This window comes from Haliaeetus albicilla, chromosome 20 (genome assembly GCF_947461875.1).
Source record: "Haliaeetus albicilla chromosome 20, bHalAlb1.1, whole genome shotgun sequence".
Taxonomy (NCBI): domain Eukaryota; kingdom Metazoa; phylum Chordata; class Aves; order Accipitriformes; family Accipitridae; genus Haliaeetus; species Haliaeetus albicilla.
Window position 1 is genome coordinate 21,445,481 of NC_091502.1, and position 22,544 is coordinate 21,468,024.

At 41.1% G+C, this 22,544-nt stretch overlaps 1 protein-coding gene across 20 annotated transcripts in view; it reads right to left on the reverse strand.

Moving 5' to 3' along the window:
- DLG2 (discs large MAGUK scaffold protein 2) overlaps positions 1–22,544 on the reverse strand; it is a 1,018,165-nt gene that overhangs the window by 864,931 nt on the left and 130,690 nt on the right. For 12 of the 20 annotated variants that reach the window (XM_069808461.1, XM_069808464.1, XM_069808465.1 and 9 more), the window contains one exon: positions 10,857–10,955. The exons of 4 other annotated variants lie outside the window; for them this stretch is intronic. In XM_069808461.1, coding sequence (XP_069664562.1) covers positions 10,857–10,955 — 99 coding nt within the window. Of the gene's footprint in view, positions 1–3,228; positions 3,726–10,856; positions 10,956–22,544 lie in introns of those variants that run through there. 4 more of the 20 variants (XM_069808484.1, XM_069808485.1, XM_069808478.1 and 1 more) reach the window with 3 other exon arrangements.

The window sequence follows — 22,544 nt, forward strand, 5'->3', positions numbered from 1 at the left end:
GACAGGACAGCACGTTGCCCCTGACTGTTGGGAGGCGCGGTGGGAACGTTCGTCCTTTTCAAAAACTCCCGGTGCTCCCGCTGGGATGGAGTCTTGAGCCAAGCTTTTATTTGTACTGAATTCTTCCTAATGATAAAATAATGCCACAAATTAATGTGCTTTATGCAACAGTGAAAGAAAGAAGCTATGCTGGGAATATGATCAATTAAAATAAACTAGGAGACCATAAGAAGTCCTCCTTGGCTGATTCAGCATTTCCTAAGTCCTGGGTTCAGAAACGCATGGAAATGCAAAGGAAGTAAAAAAGGAAAGGAAAAAATTGTACAAATTAATATCTTAAATCTATCTTAAACATATCTTGCATTTTGGCTGAAAAAATAGTGTCAGTAGGATTTAAGATTTGGCAAGGCACATCAGAAATAGATTTTATTAGATGGCATCTGTCACCATATTGAGTTCAAAGCAGGATCTTTAGATCCATTGTACATAACCTACAAGGGCATATTCACTCCACCACGACATTTATGCCATTTTCTATAGACTGGAAACACTGAAAATTCCAGACGAAATTTAATGACTAAGTGTTAAAAATGTCAACTTTTTAAACAGTGTTCAACTTTTGCAGTTTAAATAGCATTCATCTTTTACTCCCTTTTTATTATTTATAAGATCTGAAGAATAAAACTGATGTATTTACTCCCTCTTGACATTAAGGTCCACTTTTCCAAGAATGAGAATGGTAATTATTTGCACAAATCAGACAAATAGATATTTAAATAAGGACAATTAACAGATCTGAGGCCAAAAATTACAATACTGTTGCTCTGTAGAATTCATAGTTATTGAAATGAATTTTTTAAAAATTTCACATATTCTGAAAAAGGTCTGCTCTTACTATATTTGTGAAAATTGGCATAAACAGATGCCATAAAAATGTTGTACGTTTAAAGGAAGTGGAGTTACTCCAATGCACAACAAAGCAAGTAAGAGCAGATTATGGATCAGTACAATCTAATGTCACTGGTGCAGCTATTTAAATATGGCACCAAACAAGATGAGGAAATCAACTGTAATTTATTTGGCTTCAAGCCCTTGCAATATGAAAGTGTTCTGCAACTAGATTTTTGCTATTATTCAGCTCAGTTACATATGTTAATATGGTGTTCCCACATGCATCCAAATAGCAGGTCACCTACAATCCACAACCCTATCGCATTCCAACATCAAAGTTGGCAGCAAAGACTGAATATCTGCAGTTGAATATTTGAGGCTCATACGCTTGACTTTCAGATCATTTCAGCCATTTAGCAGCGGATTCGAGAGACAGAAAATCTGGGAGGAAAAATATGGTGTGTAGAAGGAGTTGGGAGCACTGCTCAGAGCAGCAGCAGTAGTGAGACGATGGTAAGTCTACATCTGTTATTGCCCAAAAGGCCCTGGGAAAATGTTCAGTGGAAACTTTCATCACCAATTCATAAAAGAAATAAAGCGGTGTCTCTTCACATATTAAAAAAAAGGCACTGGGCCACCACCTTCTCCCAATTATACCATCTTAAAAGTAGACTCATGACCCTGTCCCAATCCAGTTACTACACACCTCCTTGCCAAACTCTCAAGGCCAAGGACGGTTGCGATTGCAGGTCCCCGCTGCACCACCAGACACCCAGAAGTAGGGCTAACTGTAGCTTTTTTTCAACCTTCCTGGTTATTTTCAATTGGAAAGCAACCTCTGGGAGTGTCAATCGAACGATCCTGCATCCCAGCTTTCTTCAGCGGTGCTGCACCGCTGCTGCTGGGCGCTTTTCGCTGGTATTGCGTCAACGGGCACCCTGCTCCGGGGCAGGTTGGGGATGTAGTCTCAGATCCAGCATGGATTGTGGGAGCCAGAAGGACCTGGAAAGAACAGGAGGTACGTACGCTCCTTCTGTGGCCTCATTCACCTCCTGTTCTTTCCCCATATGGTTTTCTCCACCGGCAAGAAGGGAATGACAGCTCGCATCTGTTTCCGTGGCTCCACCGCGCTCCCTGCTCTCCGCGGCGGCCACCCACCACCCCTCGCTGCTGCCCATGGGTGCCTGGGGTGTCTCCTCCTGCCCTTCCCTCTGTGACGGACGGTGGTCCCCATTCTGCATGGCCATTACACAAAAAAATCACAGCAATGGTGACGACAGTGCTAACCATTGGCTTGCCTTATCATTTACGCAGCCTTCAGGTGTTCTGGCTACCCCAGGAATTTTGCAAGTCCTATGGAAATGGTGGAATTCATCAAAAATAAACCAGAACAGGGAGCAACTATGCTGCATCCCAATGTCTGGACTTCCCCCGGTAACTACTCCTTATAAATACTATCACTATGTGCAAGTGCAGTTACAAACATGTGGTGAGCTGCCTGTCCTGTAGTAACAGAAAGGGTGTTCCCTGATAATCTCCCCATCATTTAATATTAAGTTAGTTTGCTAAGTTTGAGGACATCTCAAAGAATCTTTCAGCTTATCCCTACTCTAGAGTTTTAAGACAGGAGTTGTCCTTAACTCGGGAAGTGTCCTTAACCCCAAAGTCCTTAGCCTGCCACTGTTGTTGTGGATAAAAAATTGTTTACGTGCACGTTTGGAGAGAATTATTTAGAAGGACCATTCCTAAACAGTCAGGTTAGATCTAACGTCTGTATAAGAGTGCTGAATTGGGATCAAGGCGTTTTTATTTTTCAGGCCTAGAGATGCAAAGTAAGCTATGTTTTTCCCCCAAAAAGCCACAATAAGCCACAAGAAACTTGCATCTCTCCAATCAGAAACATCATGACTATCTAAACTACATCTGATTGGCCTCTTTAAAATCCTAGGACCCATATAATGCCCCCCCCCTTTTTTTTTTTATTCTTTAGTTTACAGAATAAACTATTTAAGCTGAGAAAATATGTGTATTATACCATGTATTCTGAAAGTGCTCTAGTAGCTAGAGATATTAATAGACACAAGCATAGGCTAAGATAAAATATGAAACCATTTTCCTTTTGCTAGTAAAAATAAGTAAATTACATATCATTTAGGAAGTGATACAGAAACAAACTGCATGATCTATGGAAAAAGAGAACAAAATGCTCATTGAAGCAAAGCTTATTTATCACTTTATCTTGCAACCTGACACAGTACATGCTCAATCTATTTAATTACAGGAACAGAAAAACAGCAGAGAAATATGTACACATAACAGCAATGTTTCCAGTCCTACCTTGGTTGTGACAATGCACAGACAATCCATTCTGTAAATCTCCACAGGAGTGTATGTAAATCATAAAAACAAATCAGCAAGGGTGAGGAAAGGCTTTTGAACAGCATGAACAGAACCGGAGGCTTGAATCTGCACAGCCTGCTTTTCCAAGTGGGGCCCTCATAAGAAACTCGAGTCCTCCTCCACAATGCTAAAGGCAGTCATGATGCTCACAGGGATCAGAAAACCCACTAGAAATCGTCTCAAGCAAAACTTCCAGGTGGCTTATCAGGCTTGATTGCTGCATTGTTCAATCTGTGATCAAAATATTCTGTTGAATGGCATGCAGCCTTCTAAATGGGAAGATGAGAACCACAACAAGCACAAAAGAGCAAAAGCATCACATTTCAGCCCTGGCTCTGGTTTCACAATTCTGATCTGCTGTTTCAGTATACCCATAAGATTTCCTTTGCCAAGTCTCTCTCTCTCTCTCTCTCAATCTCTCTCCCTCTCGCTCTCTCCTTCCCTGTCTTTTTTTTTTTCCTCCCCCCTCTCGCTCACTCTCTCCCTCCTCTTTCCTACGAACTCCAAGCAAGCACAACACACACAACTATCGGGCCCATCTATCAAAGTGCTGTCACTTCCCTGCCAAAACAACTGCTTTGGGTTGTAAGGGATTTTATTAAGAGCATGATTCCTACAAACGCATATTGCTTGAAGTGCATGATTGAAACATTAAGGTGTGTGCGAGAGCTCATGCGTCACATCTACAGTCGCTCAGAATTACTAGGTCAGATTCGGATTCGGGAAGTGAATATAAATAACAGCTGGATAAGGCGAACTTTCAGAAAGTATAACAGAAAATAATCAGTCAGGGGAAAAAAAACGGGGATTGCTTATTTACACATGCACGCAGGTTTGTGAAGCACAACAGCAATATAATTATAGTTTACCATCCACGGAAAGAAAACCCCACATTATATACATTATTCAAAGCTACAGAAGGGCACCTTTTTTCTTCCCCACTTATGAAAAATACATCAAAGTTTTAATTAGAAGAAAGCACCCCAAACAACAGAGCTTAAAACCTCCTTAAGTTCTCTCCCAAACTTTTTCTGCATCTTTGACAGATCCGCAGACTTAATCAATTTATCTCATGTTCTGTATGCTTTGCCTAGAGTTTTACAGATTGTTTAGCCCCCAAAGCCCTACCTTTCGTGCAGTGATGCTGGTGCAGAGCTTGCCTTTCAGGTGTCTTACATGAATCATTCTGAGTTAGAAAGCTCGCTGTCAGCTCTTAAAGTCTTCCCTCTCTTACAGATAGAGGAAGAGAGAGAGAGAGAAGAAAGAGGGAGGGAGAGAGAAAGAGACACAGAAGGGGAAAGATATGTAAAATGAAAGCTCTGGCCAAAGAGAGAGGAAAATCAATGCTCCTATTCACTGGAAAAAAAAAATACAGCCAACTGGACTGTTGACAGCAACAAGAGGAAACGTCTAGACACCCATACATTACAATTTACCTTTTCAACACACTGGACAGCACAATTCCCCCTGGGTGCTTTGCTGAGGATCTCTCATTCTCACTCAGAGCTAAAATATGTTTTCAATAAAATAAGCCTTTCCAAGAAAATAAAAGGATATTTAAGAGTCATCTCTCTTCCATAAATTACTCAGGCTATAACCCTAATATTCTTGTGATTGCTAAAGCAGCAAGAGGCTCAGTAAATGACACACATTATTTTGCCAAAATGAGGTCACTGCTACCAAAGTTACAAAATCCATAGTGAATCAGATATGTGGTCAGAGAGCAACCAATCCTCTCCCAACTATTAAAGTTTTGGTGGGTACAACATCTTAAAAGGAAAGTCTCCAGAGCACTTACGACTGTGTCTAAAACTTTAACTCACTCTGAGCAACCACATGTGCACAAAACAAACTTGATTTGTGTTTACAGGCTGCACTGGAACCTCCAAGTTTTGTCCCTGCTGAGGTTTAGTCCAGTAGCCAAACAGGCAGACAAGTTTATTAAACTATGGATTATATGAAACAGAGAACTTTCAAACATCCTTGAAGTAAGAACCAATTAACCGTCTCCTTAAGAACAAATTAACCCATTAAGATGGTCTAACCCAAGCTGCGCTTGTGCTCTAGGCATGATAGGGTAAAAGGGAACTCAGTCAACTCCAGAATCAGGAGATATTTTAACACTTAGATGTAAAGCATCCAACAGTTTGTTCTCTTCCAATTCCTAGATTCAAGCTGATCTAGTAAGGTGTGAAATATTTCCATACATATAATTACCTAATGACTTGGCTGTAAAATTTCGTATCATACTCAAAACTGGCATATGGGGATATATTTTGAAATTGGTCTCTAAGTGCATGATCTGTAAATGCTTCTACTTGCAAGTAACTCTACTCCTGTGAGCTGGTCCCAGTGAATTCATGACCCTATTTACAGTTTATATGAAAAACAGAGGGTTTGAACCCTTTGAGGCTGTTTATGTGAACAATGTGACTCGTGTGTGCGCCTGGGAAAATCAGGCTCCATCAAGTACCTAAAAGCTCCTCCTGCACTCCTCCAATTTCTGAGTGTCACCTCCTTCCATAAAATGCAACAATGAGCATTTAAGAGGCAGATTTGCCCGTGTGCTACCCAAGCTTAGTGCATCGTTGAGCAGCATGGTCCCTGAAATATTGCCACATACTTTTTACCTTCAGAATCTCCTGTAGCCCCAGAGACCCATGCTTTTGGGGACACAGACCCCAGCTCCATCCTTCCATGGGCTCCTTTTGGTGGCCAGAGCTCCTGGTCATAGCTTCTAACACACATCTACTGTTGACTCGACAAAGTCAGGGCTGCACTATGGGAAGAGATGGGTCTCCAGTGTTTCTCCCAGGGATGCAGTTCCTCCTTTTTATCAACTACCCATCCCAAACCCCCAAAAGAGCCTGAGCTGCTTCATTTTCTTCCTCCAACTTGATAGTTTCTCCAATCATTTTTTTCTCCCCAAGTATAAGATTTTCAGAGCCTTGGCACTGCTTTACCCTTCATTAGCAGCATCTCCTTCTGCTCTAATTTCTGCAGGTCATACTGCTGCTTAGTTCTATTTTTTCCTCTGCTCTTCCAGCCTTTGTGTTATCTGTACATATGATCATGATTGAAATCTACTATAGAAAGACTTGACCCAAAAAACAAACAAATTGAGAAGCAGCCATCTGGGGTGAAAAGAGATGGTTTATAGTTGCTCGTAGTTGATTTAGATGGTCAAAAATAACCTCTGTGATGAGCTCTGACTCTTGGGAAGCCTTATTACAGGCGAATAACAACTATTTCCCACCGTGATACCAGTGGTGCTGCGGACCACCATTTGAAAACCACTTACCCAGGTGACTACTTCCTTCTCCTCTAATTTTACCAAGGTGTGTATTTTTAAGTCATACAAAAACAAACAATATGAGGTGAGCAGGTGAAATGTGATGGTCTGTATAACGCAGCAGTTAAGACTGGACAATTTAATGCTCCTTTCTGGCATTAAAATCTTCACTGTATCCAGGTACTTCCACTTGGATAACCAAAGCATAAGGTTTAATTAGGTGGTTATATTTAGAGCCTGTAACATCCAGCTGAACTGAATATTTGTAAAAGCAAGCTTCTGTAAAACCTAAAACCAATGAGAAGGATTCTTGGGGTTTTTTAAGTCTTTCATGACACACCTTTTTTAAACATCTCTTAAATTCTTTCGAAACCCAAATATTATAGAGCAAAAACTGTAAAGAGAAACTGATTCTTTAAAAAAAGCAAAACAGGCTTCATTATTACCTCTGATTCAAACAGTAGAAATTAAGAAAAACAAAGGTACTAGGTCTCCAAGTTTTGGAATAGACACTAAGAAAGGAGATATCTACCAGACTGCTAACACAGCATTAGTAATGTCAGCATGTTGCAAAATTCAGCCAGTGACTATTTAGAGCTCTATGCACCTACACAGAAAACACATCAACACACACAAACTCTTACAAATGGAGTGGAGAAAGACTTATTTACTCCTTATGTATCTTAAATTGTGTACAATAGAGTACCTGTTGACGGTATTAAATTGCCAGTCTTTTACATGGCATTATATTCTCTTTCTTCTTCTCAGGTCCTATATTGCACCCAAACAAGCTACAAATAAAAACTTTCCTGATTACGTCTCTTCCAAGAGGGCAACTGATGTAGTCATTAACTTATGTCTTTATGGTCAGAGCTCATTTATACCACTTGAGCCCAGTTCCAGCCAGGTTGCTGTGTATCACAATTGGTTAGTTAGTAGGTTAACACCAGCATACAAGTTATCTGAGTAATTATATGCTAGAAGGGAAAATCTCATGAGACAGCCTCTTTATTAGGACTGGCTTGTGCTACACACACACAAAAAAAAAGAGAAACTACTAATCTTGCAGATCCTGGATATGTAGTTAGGAGCTATATTACAGATGAAATGTCAGAATAAATCCTGCTTCAGCCAGGAAGAGAAGTTAATACAAATTTCAGAAGGAGTGAAGTTCTGTATACCTTAGTTGCTAAGAATTTTAATGCAGTTCCCAGGCTGAACCAGAAGCCCAGGAGTGCTGGTGTTAATTTAAAGATGAACGAATTAGCAATTCTGCCCCTCCTGACTGCAGCAGCCCTAACAGCAGCCGCTCTGCAACTGGCCTCAGGCCCGTGAGAGTCTCAGGCAGAAGCTATAGCAGGAATCATTCCCTTCTCCCTTGCATGGCAAATTTCATTGCTATTTAGCACAATCAATGTTGGAGTCCTGACCAACTTCTCTGGCTGGTAGCTTTCTCAACGAAAAGAAAAAGACAATTTTCTTTTCTGTAGGGAAGCACAGACCTTGCCACTCTGAGCCCTGCAGGTAGATGGTAAAATGGGCACAGGGAGACGTGAAGACTGGACAGGCAGCTCCACTCCTTCATCACCAGGACTCCGTACCCAAGCAGCCACGATGACCCCAGGCTCAACAGCCACAGAAAAAAAGGTTGTTTTCTGCTTCACAGCTGTGGAGGGGATTCCCTCTCTTCCTGCCCCAAGTACATGCCCAGCTTTTATTCAGCACATGGGAACTCACGCCACTTTAGCCAAGCACTTCCCCAGCACTCAAAAGCAAGGAAAAAAGTGATTTTTGGTTTATTTAATAGACAACGTGCACTTTGCTGGCCCTGTTTGCTGAGGGCCTTGTTGTAATACCTGGCCCTTGGCCGCTGCACCCTGTGGTGTGTAAAGTCATTTGCCTCCAGGGTGCTCAGCGAGACAGGAGGGTGGTTGCTTCCCTTCCTCTCCAGGAGTCAGTGTAATCAAAGGATCAGAGGATAAGTGACAACAGAAAGGACCCGAGATCTCCATTCCAACCTGCTGCTCAAAGCAGGTTCAGCAGTGAGGTCTGATCAGGTTATTCAGGCCGTTATCCAGCCTGGTCTTGAAAATCTCCAAAGATGGAGACAGTGCAACCTCTCTAGTAGTCTCATTCCCACAAACTCACCATCTTAGGGGTCTGTGAGAAGACAGTGAGGTGGGAACAGACTATGGCTTGTAGGGTTGTAGGAAATGCACATTCATAATCACAGAGCGTGGAGCAGAAGACGGGGAAAGGTCCTTGAGCCAACCTACAGCTCTGAAGGGCCTTGGATAAGCTAGCCTTTTGAAAGCTCTGCAACCTTCATTAATTTAGAAATTATGCCTAATGTTTTATGTATCTATTATTTCCCATATAAAGCCATAATTGTTTTCTCTTGCTTCCCACAAATCCCTTATTCAGAACAAGATAGAAGTGCTTCAGTTACAAATGCTCCACTGGCTTTATGTGGGCTGGGACGCTCTGCAATAGAAACTCACAGTATCAAGGACAATATGTCCTGAAGTGGCTCTCAGCTCTCAAGATCCAGAGTGAAAGAAGAGTTCATTTTAATTCTTGAGCATTCTGCCTGGGGAAATAAATCTAACAACCAATTGATCATCAGCAACTGAAAAGCTCTGGTGCATATGTTTAAACATGTAGCCAGCCCTAAATAGCTATGTGTCACTGTCATAGCAGCGTGCCCTGACACTCAAGCACAGTCACTTGAAAAAGAAATCAGACAAAATGACTCTTTCAAATGAAGTGACACACTAAACCACAAGTTCCAGGAAATGACAACAAAACATCTGCTCTCCGTCATCCCATGGTACTGGGAACTGAATTAAAAAAACCTCACAGCTCTTAATGTCTTAGAGTTTGGCAATGGAATTGCCAATTTTTTGAGTTTACTTTCATGTACGCTGTGCTGGAGAGCTACAAACAGCATGAAAATGTGGTACATAGAATTGCGGATGGAGAAACATTGAGTCCAGGAGTTCGCAGTATCATGACTCTAAGTAGGGAAGATGGTGCATTGTTCAGTTGGGCATTCATACTGGAAAACACATTGTGAAATTGAGCTGAGATCCACTACATCCCGTGATTTCTACAACATCCTCATGGACACAATATATTTAGGGTATATATCAAGCTTTTGATAACTCCTTGCCTTGGGGAAATAATTTCTTCCATAAATGAGTATACATGTTCTTGTATTTCAGCTCTCAAATAGCACCACGGTCCTACACGGTACAAAAGTTTTTCTGATCAACCGGGAACTCAACAACACGAGAAACTCAGAAAGTCATGCTAGACAATTAGTTCTTTAGATCCTGAAAAGTTAACGAACAGAGAAATTGATCTAGAAATGTAAACAAAGCCCATTTCCAAAAATGGAAAAGCCTTAGACAAGAGGAATAATCTGCAAGTTTCCACTGTTAGAAACAACTTTCGCTGAAGTCTACAAGGTATCACATAACCATGCCAACCCAGTTAATGTCTGTTTTCTTTTCATCATGTTTCCAGCTTGCTAAGTTTAAAAGAAAACTTAATAATTTTCTTTCACTTAGAAAAGAAAAAATACACAATGACCTCAAGGCTGAAAGTCTACATAATAATATATAAGCCCAAGAGAATTGTTCCAGCCAAGTTGTGAACCTATGAAAATAATGGAGATATTATAATGAAACACTTACAACTTCACCATAGCAAGAAGCAAGACTGTTACAAAGAGAAGTGTAACATACCCCCTTACCACAACCATGAACTCGTATTGCTAGGTGTATTATTCAGTGTAGTTTTATGGTAGGTATCATTAGACTGCCCATACAAAAATCATCACTTTGCTGACATTCATATTCTTCCATACTGACTCCAGACCAGAAATAAACTACAATGCACACTGAGAGACTGAAAACACCTTGAATAAAATTTACTAACTGTGCAAAACCTTGGTCTGCAAAAATACACTGAAATGAAAACATCTTGAGATCAGCAATCCTGTAGAACCATCACCAATATTAACAACATTTCTACAGAAAAGTAAAAAGTACATCCTGCCTAGGACAGCATGACATGAACAAGGCTAGTAACGCACAGCAATAAATTGCAGCCATAAGCCTCATTCAAACGTGGTAATGTACATGCAGTCATTAACCAGCCAAAAAAATGACTGCAGGAGCTCAAATTCAATATATTCTACACATTTCACCTCCAGCAAAACTTGCCTAAATAAGGATTTCATTCTCCATCACAGAAGAGTGGACCATACCTTTGTCTTCATGTCTACCACATAATTTTCAAAAGTCTGGTTCTCCTTATTGTGTTCACCACATTGTCCAGATCCTTCTGATCCATTGGAAGCTGCAGACTAGAGAGGGGGGAAGAAAAAAAAAAAATCAAATCAAGTAGCTGAGATGTGCACTAGAATTCTATTACACTTAAATGTAAAGATTAGCGTGCACATACAAAAGGGTAGCCTGAATTCAGATAAATATGATGGGGCTCATACATAAGATTTTCACCTCAGTGTTTTGTCATACAAAAACTTCTGGGTTTTAATCTTATAGCCACTCTCATGGAAGTCTGTGAAAGTCTTAATAGGCTAAATCTACAAGATGATGCTTATCATAATCTCTAGCTGACTTCAGAAGGCATTCAAGGCGCTCTGCAGCATTCAGCATGAGAACACAGAGATAAGGAAGGAAATCAGTGCCCTGCCAAAAAGGCCCGCGGATGGTAATGGGCTTCTCCTCTGGAGCAGCTGCAGGAATAGCTCTCTTTACAGCACCAACTGAATTACCTGATTTGTTTTCTCATTGTTAATTCATGACATTCTCCGAAGTGACATATTTTTGAAAGGGTTTCATGCTTGCGTAGTAGCCATATTTGCGAATCTTTTAAATTCAAATGCTTTTTTTGTTACCTTTCCTTCATTTACACAGATTTCAGTCTTATATTGCTTACAGAAAACCCTCATAAAACACATAGTATTTTTTCAAATAGTATCTTTAATAGCAGATATAGCAAAAGGCTATATTTGTTTTTTCAATTTTCCTGCTGGAAATCTAATACATTATTGTAGATTTTGCATTACGACAATAAATATTACAAACGACATCTCTGTTTACAATGTTCTGCCCTGCAAAAATGCGCTTGAAGAGTTAGCCTTTGAATGAAACACGATGACTGCCACTAACTTGGATCTGAGAAAATTTCGGGGCACTTTGCAAGAGCATGAACAGGAAAGCAGAGTCAATTCAAACAGAGCGTCTTCTATCTGTCGGCGCTGAGCACCACAGACACCATGAGTGATTTAGACCCATCCTTTTTTAGCCTGCGCACCAGGAGTAAAGTCAATTTCAACACAACAGGCAAGAAATTGTTAGCATTTTAAATAGACCAACCATTGCCAGCACAACTCAGAAAACAACAACCCAGTGCCACAGAAACAGCCAAATCACATCCACATGTGCAAATATGTTTTCTCCTCTGATACTAGATTGTTTATTTAGGGCTCCGTCCAGCAAAAGACTGAATGCTGGCCCCAATCCAGGCAACTACTTAGACACGTGCTTTTAACTTCACTGGAACAAATGGCATTAGTCTTGTCCTCCAATAAAGAATGTGTTTAAATGTTGGATCGAGCCCAGCAGCTCAACACTGCACGGGGCTGAGCACGCAGGACTCGACGCATGCCCTCTCTAAAGTTTTAGCTTCTCTAACACACTCGCAGTCATGGAGAACCATGCATTCCTTCAGCTTGTTTCTTGTCACCGAAGGGTGTTGCATATCCCCCATTTCTAATCTGGAAGGGATAGCCAGGCAACCAGGCCAAATTTATGCAGGACAGCAAGGAACTGAACTCAGGTCTTGCATCTTGCGTCAGAGCTTACAGGAAATCCAAGCAATTCCCTAAGTGTTTCTTTCAGGAGGGGAAAATTTGTTTTACAAGGAACTAAAAAGCATGCATAAAAATTTTCATTTCATCTTTGCTTTCTCTGAATACTTGACACAAGTCTTTTCCATTGTTATTATTTACAGGCAACAACATAAACTATGTAAATCAATACATTATTTATTTGCTCTAATCATCAAGACCAAACTCTGCCTGATCCTAAAGGAGCTAAGCTTCTGCAACTTCTCAAAAGGGGTTTGACAATTTTCAGCAGAAACTACAGCCTGTATGGTAGCATTTATCAAATGAGTGCAGCTGCAAAACTGGATAAGGAACTTCAGTTTGTTTATATTTTACATACTTTTTTTCCCCTCAAATTTTTCACCATTAGCTGACTCCAATATTTTGAAAGAACATAAAACAATGTAATAAGATGCTATGAAATGTTTCAATTGTTTTCCTTAGGGAAATGGGTCACAGATTAATTGTGAAGAGCAGCAAACCAAGGACATTAGGAGGGTACAAACAGCTCAAGAGTAATTGTAATAAATCTGGAACTTCTCTCTGTTCCAGTGTATTAAGGTTCAATAAGCATTAGCAGAATAATATATGGTTCCCAAACTTGAACAAAGTATGTTAGCAATCCATCTGAAAACCAATAGTCATTTAACTTTGTGTTATGAAATACATAGGACCGTATAATGCAAGAGGCAAAAAGGATACTTGCTGTGTGTTGTGACAGATTTATTAAAAACTAGCATTCTTGGGTCTGAGTCTTATTCTTGATTACATACAATCCTCTCTTTAGCAGCTAACCAAAAACCTACCCTGTCTAAAATTATTTGTACGCTTTACATCTAAAAGCTGCTTACTCATGCAAAAGAAGTATTTTAGCAACACCTCATTATTCCTGAACCGTGCCGGTCACTATGAGAAGCAGAACTGGCAGCCCCAGCGTGACCCAGTAGGAACGCAGTGGAGCGCATGCACCATGCTCGTACGTCCTTGTAGGAGGTTCTGGAAATAATGACTTCAAGCTTGAATTAAAACTACTGACAAAAGTCTAGACTCCTGTATCTAGAAGTCTGGTAGTTGGAACAATTTTATCTCCCTGTTCACAGAAGAAAATATTATTTTCTTCAAGTTGGTCAGAGAAAGAGAAGAGATTTTACAAGCAAATGTTGCAAAAGCAGATTAAAACTTCATTTGGTAACTTTGCTCACATGGGTAGTAACCATGAGAATCATATATCACACCAAAAGCAATCTTCCAATTTTGTGTATAATTAATGCTAACCGATTTAGATTATAATTAACAGGGACTATTTAGACCGTAATCTCTTCAGGGCAATGTCTCTCATTGTGCAAACTTACAGCATTATTTAAATGTTTATTAATACAATAGTAATCACATTAGCTACCTTGTTCATTTTATCTAATTTTAACAGTGCTCAGCAAGGCTTTTCTGTGCTTATAACACATCTTTCTGGTAGCTTATTAGGATATGCACAATTGACACAGTCAACCATCAACAAAATTCTTGCTGATTATTTTTTGCCAAAGTACACAGTTATGAATTATGAAAGACTTGTCACTGGTTCCACTTTCAGCAGGCAGCATGTTCCAGTTCATGTCTGAGCCAGCAACCAGCCAGAAGGAGCATCTGCCCTCATAGGCAATTATGGCATATGGGGTTTCCAAGAGTTCCTCCAGGAGGTCTTCCTATAGCAGCCAAACCCTGTAACAGTGGATGAATTCTCCAGTCTATTGTATGGCTCCAGAATTTATACCTAATATATCAATAGGAGGTACTTGTAACCATCCACAATAGTTATCACATGTTTACCTCTCGGAATGAGGGCCAACATTGGGAATATAAAAAAATATAAAAAAAAAAAAAGAAACATACATGCAAACGTTATTCTGCTCTTCCATGTTGCTGCCAGGACTTTGAATTTATTTACACACGCACCTGTATGGGATATTTTCTAGGGCACATACACCACTCTGTGTCTGGAAAATGCTGATCAGCTTCGCAAAGGGACCAGGAGCACGGGTGAGAGTGTAGGGGAGCTACAGCCCTTGAGCCTAAATAAATCTGCAACTGCCTTAGGGTTCAGAGAGCTAATGCACCTTCTCCTACAGCCGGCAGCTTAGGGAATGCTCTCCTGTGTGCTTTTAAAGAGAAAAATTCAAAACAGAAGCTGATTTGAGACTTCTTTTGGCATTTTGTATCACGAATTGGTGGCTCTGCTCCAGTCCCATGAGAGCTTGTAGATAAATGCCAGCTTGCCCCAAATGATTTACATTAAGAAAGGAAAGGTATAAAAAAAAAAAACAAACAACAAACCAGTGATCTGTTAACTTTTGGATGCCAATATCTGTCAGGAAATCTATCATCTTGGTAATCAAATGCTCCCAGGAACATATAGTGCTGAGAGATACTGCTTTTATTCAATTAACTTTTCTGAAAGTAAGCATTTTAAAAAATCATTAGAATATTTAAAAAGCTACAGGGAGAAAGTAAAATGCAACATGACATATGCTGGAATTATCCATTTTACAGGACACTGATGTAAATTAATTCATTTAGCAGCTATGCTGGAGTAGGAAGCAACCTGAGCTGAACTGAGATGCACAGCAAGATACTGCCACTAGCCAAGAAAGCAGCACACCTCTATGCCAGGGTACAGCCTGCTCGTGCTCTGCTCAAGCCACGTGTGAACTAAACCTGGACTCAAGTTCATCCTTTACAACGTGCCAGCAACAGCAAGAACACCTCCTGTGCGTCCGATCCGTCCACCCAGGGCTGCACCTTTCGGCCATACCTAGGCAGAGTTAACAGCTCTCCTAAAAGTATTGTGAGCATCTCAGGTTTGGCTCCTGCTGCTGACAATCTTGGACAACAGGGGGGAAAAAAAAAAGACATTGCAGATCTTGGACAGTTTGTGGGAGACAAAGCATCACTGGGGACCTGAAGAGTTTTTCCTGCAGTGCCATGTAGTGAAATAATCCTAGAGACCATAAGATGTGCTCTCCTTTTTCTGTACCCTGCTAGTCCTATTTCTATGCGTCTTATAGTCCTTATTACAGGAAGAAATGTCATTCAGCAAATTTTTTGGCAGGAATTAACTTTCACCGATATCACAGATGACTGAAAACTCAGACAATCCCAGAGCAGGCCATGCTAGAAACTAAAATCGGAAATATAATCCCACAGAAGCCAGGCAGTTTCATTTTCCTCAGCTGAGTCTAAATTTCAGTCCAGAAATAATATAGAAGAGCTTTCTTCTTGTCCACAAAATCCTTTAAAAAAAAGAAGGTGCCTAATTAAGTGTTTCTGAAGCCCTTTAGAAAAGCATGGTTCAGCATCCCCAGTTGAATGATTTAGTCGTCAGAAAGGATTTTGTTTCTATTTTCACATTAGGGTTTCTGGTTCATTGTTTGAAGATGTGAAGGTTTGCTCCACATCCCATGGCATTAGCTCAGCCTTTGCAGCTGTCTCAAGTCAGGGTGATGTTGCAGGTTGCTACAAGACTCATGGCTAAGTCCTGTAAGAATGTCACCTTCTGTACCAGTCTTCCCAACATGACCAGTAAATGTGATGGAGAAAAGAAAAGTATACATTTGGGCACGGATTCTACCATACAAATCGCACCACAAGTGTTTGATTTTTTTTTTAAGTTACTGTATTTGGAAGTGAGCATAAATATCACACTAATATTTATTTTACCCTGGGTTTTTTATGATTCCATTTTAGCTAATATAGATTCAACCTTTCAGAAGATTTTATGGCAGGCTTAAAGAGTGTTAGAGCTCAGGAACAATTATGTGGCTGCAGGCTTTTGTTTCAGAAAGGTCAGGATCTGATTTAATGCTGCTCCACCCTCCCAAAAGCAAGTCTTGCTCTCGGTGTGTTTCTGGATGTCAGAATGTCACTAGCAAACTTTGCATTTGCTCATCCCCAGTACAGATTTGACCACCCGTCTAAAAGCTGTCCTCCAAGCTACCAGTGACTCAGTACCGTCGCTTCGGCTGGGCTAACACAAAGCCTACGCTCAAAGCCAATCTCCCCGATTATCCATATCACGTAATTATCCAGTGCGCTGTCACTCTGGTCTGGGGTAAGACAACTGACTTTCCAGGCAGGAAATTCCAGCAGGGAGGAGACACTACCTCATGCTTCAGCTTTTCTCCTCCTGGACAGAGAGTTCGGATGAAGCTGGCGGGACTCAGTTGGCTCCACAAACTCCAGCCTTGTGACCGACCAGAAGACGCACCCGGGAGCTTCATCTTGCTGATCCAGGCTCCGTCTCCAGCGTCACTCACGCAGAGCTTTATTTTCAAGCCGGGGTCCAAACCAAGGCACTCCCGTGTCTCCTTTTGCAGGGAGCAGAGCATCACTGAGGTCAGACAGTGGTGGGCTCTGCTTCGAGCAGCGACCGAAGTCCTCGCAAACACAAACCTTGCAAGGGCTGTTGCTCATATATCTTATTTCCCCTGCTCAGACCTGGCACACCAAATACTGGTGGTTGGAAGGACATGCTGAGCTGCTGCATGTGGCAAAGAGGAAAACTGAGCAAAAAGAGCATTGCAAAGATGGACCCTGCCGCAAGGATGAAGAGAGGAATGATTCACAGTTCAGCTGCATGAGGATGAGACTGGACAGACTGGCTACGGTTTTCGGGCAAAGACCCACCCTTGCTGTAGCTCCATGCCAGGCAGCTATCCACACAAGAAATGGAGACAGTTACCATATGTACGGCTGAGTTCTTACCCTGATAGACTGCTTTCCAAAACGTTCTCGGCAACACCAAACGCTGTAGGGCAAATTCAGATGCCTCTGAACATGAGAGTGAATGAGATGAAAACTTTGAACAAATAAATGCATTTCCCTCAGCTCACTGGGATTCAGATTCTGACACTCATTCTGCCCATTCCTTACCTTTCAGCCATCGGTCTGCACTTTGCTGCACATGAAGATGAAATATGAAGAGTAATTTGGGATATTAAAGATCTATTTCTTTCAAATAAAGCAGAAGCTATTACTGAATTCTCCTGAAGGCTGGAGGAAAAGGACTAGAAAAATTAAAAGGCTGAACATAATTAATGAATGCTCATTTAGAATTGGCTATCATACAACATCTTGGAAGTTAAATTTACAGCTGAAGAGGGCAGGCTGTATGCAGAAACAGGCTCTGGAAGGACCTCCATGTGCACTGTGTCAAGCTGGGGGAAGAGATAGGGAGCTGTGGCTGCAGGGAGGTCCCATCAAGCAGGGAGTGATGACACCTGCCAAAAGCCCCTCCGAGCAGAAAGGTCAGCTGCAGTAAGACTAACATGTTAAAGCACATGCTTCGATTCCAGTTGTGCCCATCTGCATACATTTTATTCATTAGCTGCAGTGGAGTCCCTCTGCATTTAAGCCCACATTAGTGAAATCACAATCTTGCCCTGAAAATACAAGCAGACCACAGCTGGAAGCAAATGCAAATACTTGGAAACAGAAAACAGAAAGTCAGTCATTAATTGTAAGAGAAAACATGACTAATGATTTTAAATTAAATAATATTTGCATGATATTTTAATTAGCAAGGATAATGTTTATTTTACTTACATAGAAGTAAGTTCTGGATACATAAATTCCAACCTACATATTTCAGTTGCCATAACGACTTGATACATTTATTCTCTTGTGTCATTTTTTATTGCATCAGTGCAGCTTTTTTTTTTAGACAACCAAAAAAACCCCCAACTGCTTTGGTTGCTACGATAAGACAATATTTTTTAATTGTACTTTTCACATTTAATTCTTCTTGAAACCAATATACTTTCCCTCCAAAGATGTTCACAGCACAGTGTGGGAATTTCACTACCAATTCCAGGGCTCAGTGCTGGGTTTGCCAGAAGTCCCAAGGATATTGAGAGCCTTTTAGCTCAAACTGCTACTTCAGTAGTCCCCCTTAGGACACTAGTCATATGGCTTGAGGTCAAGATCTTAACAGGAGACCTACACAATAACAGCCCCGAGTTGGTGCCTTTTCCCCTGAAAACCAGAAATAAATTAAAGGAGTACTAGACTCTTCAGAAAGGTGCATAGCTGTAGCAGATTCGAGGCAGCAGCAGCAACAAACATAAATGTTTTGCATCTCTGCAGCTAAGTAAATCACTGCAGTGCTCTCCAGGCCAGGAGGATATTACAGCGCAGTTTCCACATTTCATACATGCTGGTGTAGCACGTGATGGGCTAGACTTCGCTTTTATCCAGGAGCAGAACTGATTCCTAAACTTTCGGGGCTGCCCAGGAGTTGGCTCAAATCTTTTTACAAACCAAGACAATCAAACAGTATCATGATGGGAGGAAGAAAGAGGATGAGGGTGGTGTTTCTCCTCCCCTCCAGTCAGCTCTTAGCAGAGGCTGCTGTTGCCCATTCACCTTTCCCAGCTCTGCACCCCCGCAAACGGACAAACTTCAATTACATTGCAATTACCTAACTGCTGATGTTGCATTTCTATCTGGTTCCCTGTTACAACCGTAATGAGAGAGACTGTATTAATTAATAACAATTATATTAAGGTGCAAGATGAGGAACTGCTGGTGACCATTGTTCCATACAGCCGGCGTGGAGTGACCTCAGATTAGAGATAATACGGCATTTACAAATGTAAAGTTAGAGGTTTTGATGGAAAAGAACTAGTGCAATGGCTCCTGTGGACTGCCTTGGTCTTTGGGGGCAGCTCTTCATTTACTGATAACTATAATAGCTTCTACTTCAGTCAGGAGAGCTATGACAATTGCTTTCAGAGGACTGTATCCCTCAGCTCTCAGGAGAACAAGAGTGTGCACGTGTGTTACCACACACAGATTAGGACAAGGTCTAGATCTATATTTTCACTATGACAAGCCTCATATCTCTTTTTGTTTCTGATCATACTATTCCTCATTATAAAAATTATATGTAATACGTTAAAGTAAGAAAAAAAAATAGAATTATAACAATTCCAAATAGGAGAAATACCCAACAGTGCTAAGTACTGCACAATAACCTTGTAGGAAATACATTTAAATAAGAAGTTACTCAGATAAAGTGATTGAATTCTGATTTATCTCATGATGCACTGCAGGTCCATAGCAAATCTAAGAATAGAATCCAGTCTCCTGTCTCCACCACTGGCCCACACAGTCTCTTCCTATTTACACACCTCCAGAGAAATTACAGAGGAGGAAACTACCCACATTTCACTTGAGATGAAATTTTGTGCGCGTTCTTGCCAGAAATGGCGAATTTAAGTCAGTCTACTCAATAGCAGGAATAAAACAGTCCCATTTTGAGAACAGGGCTGATATGTCATAAAGTGATACTTAGGAAGACCAAAGGTATTTTGCACTAATGCAGGGATATAAAGCCAGTATTAAAGACAAGGAAAAAAAACCAACCACACACACAAAACCAAAATAACCCACCATGAAATCAAAACCCTGGAGAATATTATAGTGACTTTTACTTCTTGAGATTTGCTTGAAGCATCCTAAACCTTGGTATAGAAGAATATTTGTTTCGGCGAGAGCCACAGGGAGGGGAAGCAAGTACTGGCTGTCATTACAGTGGCAGGCTGCCTTGCTAAGTCATGACTGCTGAGCTACACAGTCATATATACTCACGCTGAAATGCAGAAATACTGCAGCTAAACAAAACCTTCGGCAAAACACAGTGCCATCTCTCTTCATTCAGCTTCCCTCCTACAGAGCATTACAAAACACTTCGCACTGATATATATATATGAAAGGAAAAGGGCTCAAAAGGTAAGTTAAGTGGAATGACTCAGGTCATTAAACTGCAGAATACATCATCATGCTCCCTAAATGTTGATAAACAGATGATGATGTATAGTGAAAGGGAAAACAAACATTCCCTAAATATTTTGCAGAAGATTGAGGCTCCATGGAGCTGCCAGACAATTTCCTTTATTACGACCGTCATGAGCTAAATGCTGGATAAGAATCTGCCACTGCCTAATGGAGAGATGGTAGAAACCTGTGCGTTCAGATGAGGACTCCAAGAACTATTAGCACTAGCCACTGACCAAGGTTATTAAAAAATTATGGACAGTACAGGGACTTTGGCTTCTGTGAGCTTGCGGTTGGAGAAGCACAGAAGCGCAAGGGCAGCCGTAACTGCATTAAACAAACATCACCGTCAACTGCATCATGAGAAAAGGAGCAAATGCCTCGTGTACCAGGCGATGCCAAGGGTGGTAGGGAGGAAGGCTCCTCGTCCCTGTAATGCTCCTGCCATACATACTACCTTACGCAGCCCGTATGGTTCACGCATGTCCCCCTTGGGTTCCTACAGGGACCAGGAATCCTCCAGAGCTGCCAGCTGAAGCTGATATTTTTTTACTTGAGAAACAGTGCCCTTGTCACAGCTCACTGACAGTGAGGTCCGGATGACACTATCAGACGGGGAGCCTGGATGAGGCAATAAATTCAGTCTCATGAAACCTGTCTCTGACTCTGCAACACTGCACACTAAAGCTGTCTGCTACTTTATGCATTTGAAATGTGTCTAGGCAGCTTAGAGAAGTCTTTCTCATTTTTGCTGGGATGTATCTACCATTGAGGTGGCTGACTCGGGTAGAGATGTACATATAGGCTTGCAGGAATGCCAGATGAAAAACTTATTTGAAAATATTTTCACTGTTGATGAATATTAGCTTGAAACATCCCCCATCACCTTTATGTGCTAGTTAATCTACAACCTCGCTTCTCATTAGCAGGGGCTCAAATTCCAATTCTGGTTGTATTCAGAAGCCTCATAAAAACATTGATGTTCATTCATGTCAACAGCTCACAGCTCTGCATGCTATTCTTTACATATAGCCCATTCTTTACAACCTGTTGCATTATTACTATGAGGTCAGCTTCACATTTCACTAGCTTATAACCAAAGCTGAAGTTAAGCAAGATCATATTCTTAATACTTGTTTGTGCAGTATGTGGTAAAGGAGAGTTCACAAGAGGTGCCCCTAAAAGCAACGATCAATTCTAATATCACACTTGTCAAGGTTACTGGCAAAAATGCAGTTTCTACTATTAAGGCAAATATCTGCAACCAGTGATGTCATTTCACAGTTTGGAAATATCACAATGCCTGTTTTCTTAGCTATGGTTAACTAGGAATCTTCTTCCACATACTTGTGACCAAGACCCCGGTCACGATCCACAAAGACAATCCCAGCCTTTGCGGTCTTTTTGGCCGGGCTGCAACAAACCACCGTGAAGCTGGGCACAAAGTCGCTTGTTTTCCAAGTTCACTACAATTTGAACAGAAAGCTGCAGTACTTCTCTCTGCCTAGCATTGAGCAAGGACATCAGATCAGTCCTCCCTTCTCTGTGATGGCTCTCTATAGAACAGAGCATCAGTATAAGGAGGTTTTTGGTCCTCGTCCCACGGTAAGGAGATCATGACAATTTGCAAGCGAAGAGCAATATATGACAATTCTAATCCTCAAAAGTAACAGAAGTATCCACTGCGAGTGCAAAGATATGTGTGTGTGTGTGTGTCAGGCACATTCCCTAGGTGGGAACAAAAGCAAGGAAGCCAACTAAGAAATAAAGCGATACTGCATTAAGAAACAGCATTAAGAAATACACCCACAATGGCAGAAGATGGACTGTTGCAGGCAACAACACAGTTTGCATCCTGAATACTGGAAGCTCTAGTTACAGTCTTGCTGCTGACCTAGCAAAGGTACCCCTGGGTACCCTGGCAGCATTTACTGTCAAAAAAGTACAAGATATCTCAAAAAAAGAATACTGATTACATAAGTGGAGGCATATGTCTGTCATAAATCTTCCTACTCCTGAGGAAGAGACAAAGTCGTCTGTTTTGTTACCTCTGGTTTTCTACAAACTACCACAGCGCCAAAAAATGTGTGAGAGGCAGCAGTCTGATGTAATGAATGACCCGAAATCTCTCAGCAGATCCTTTCTGTCCTTCTCATTGTAATTAACAAATTCCAGAACACACAGATCAAACTTGGTTTAGTGGTCGATTAAAAC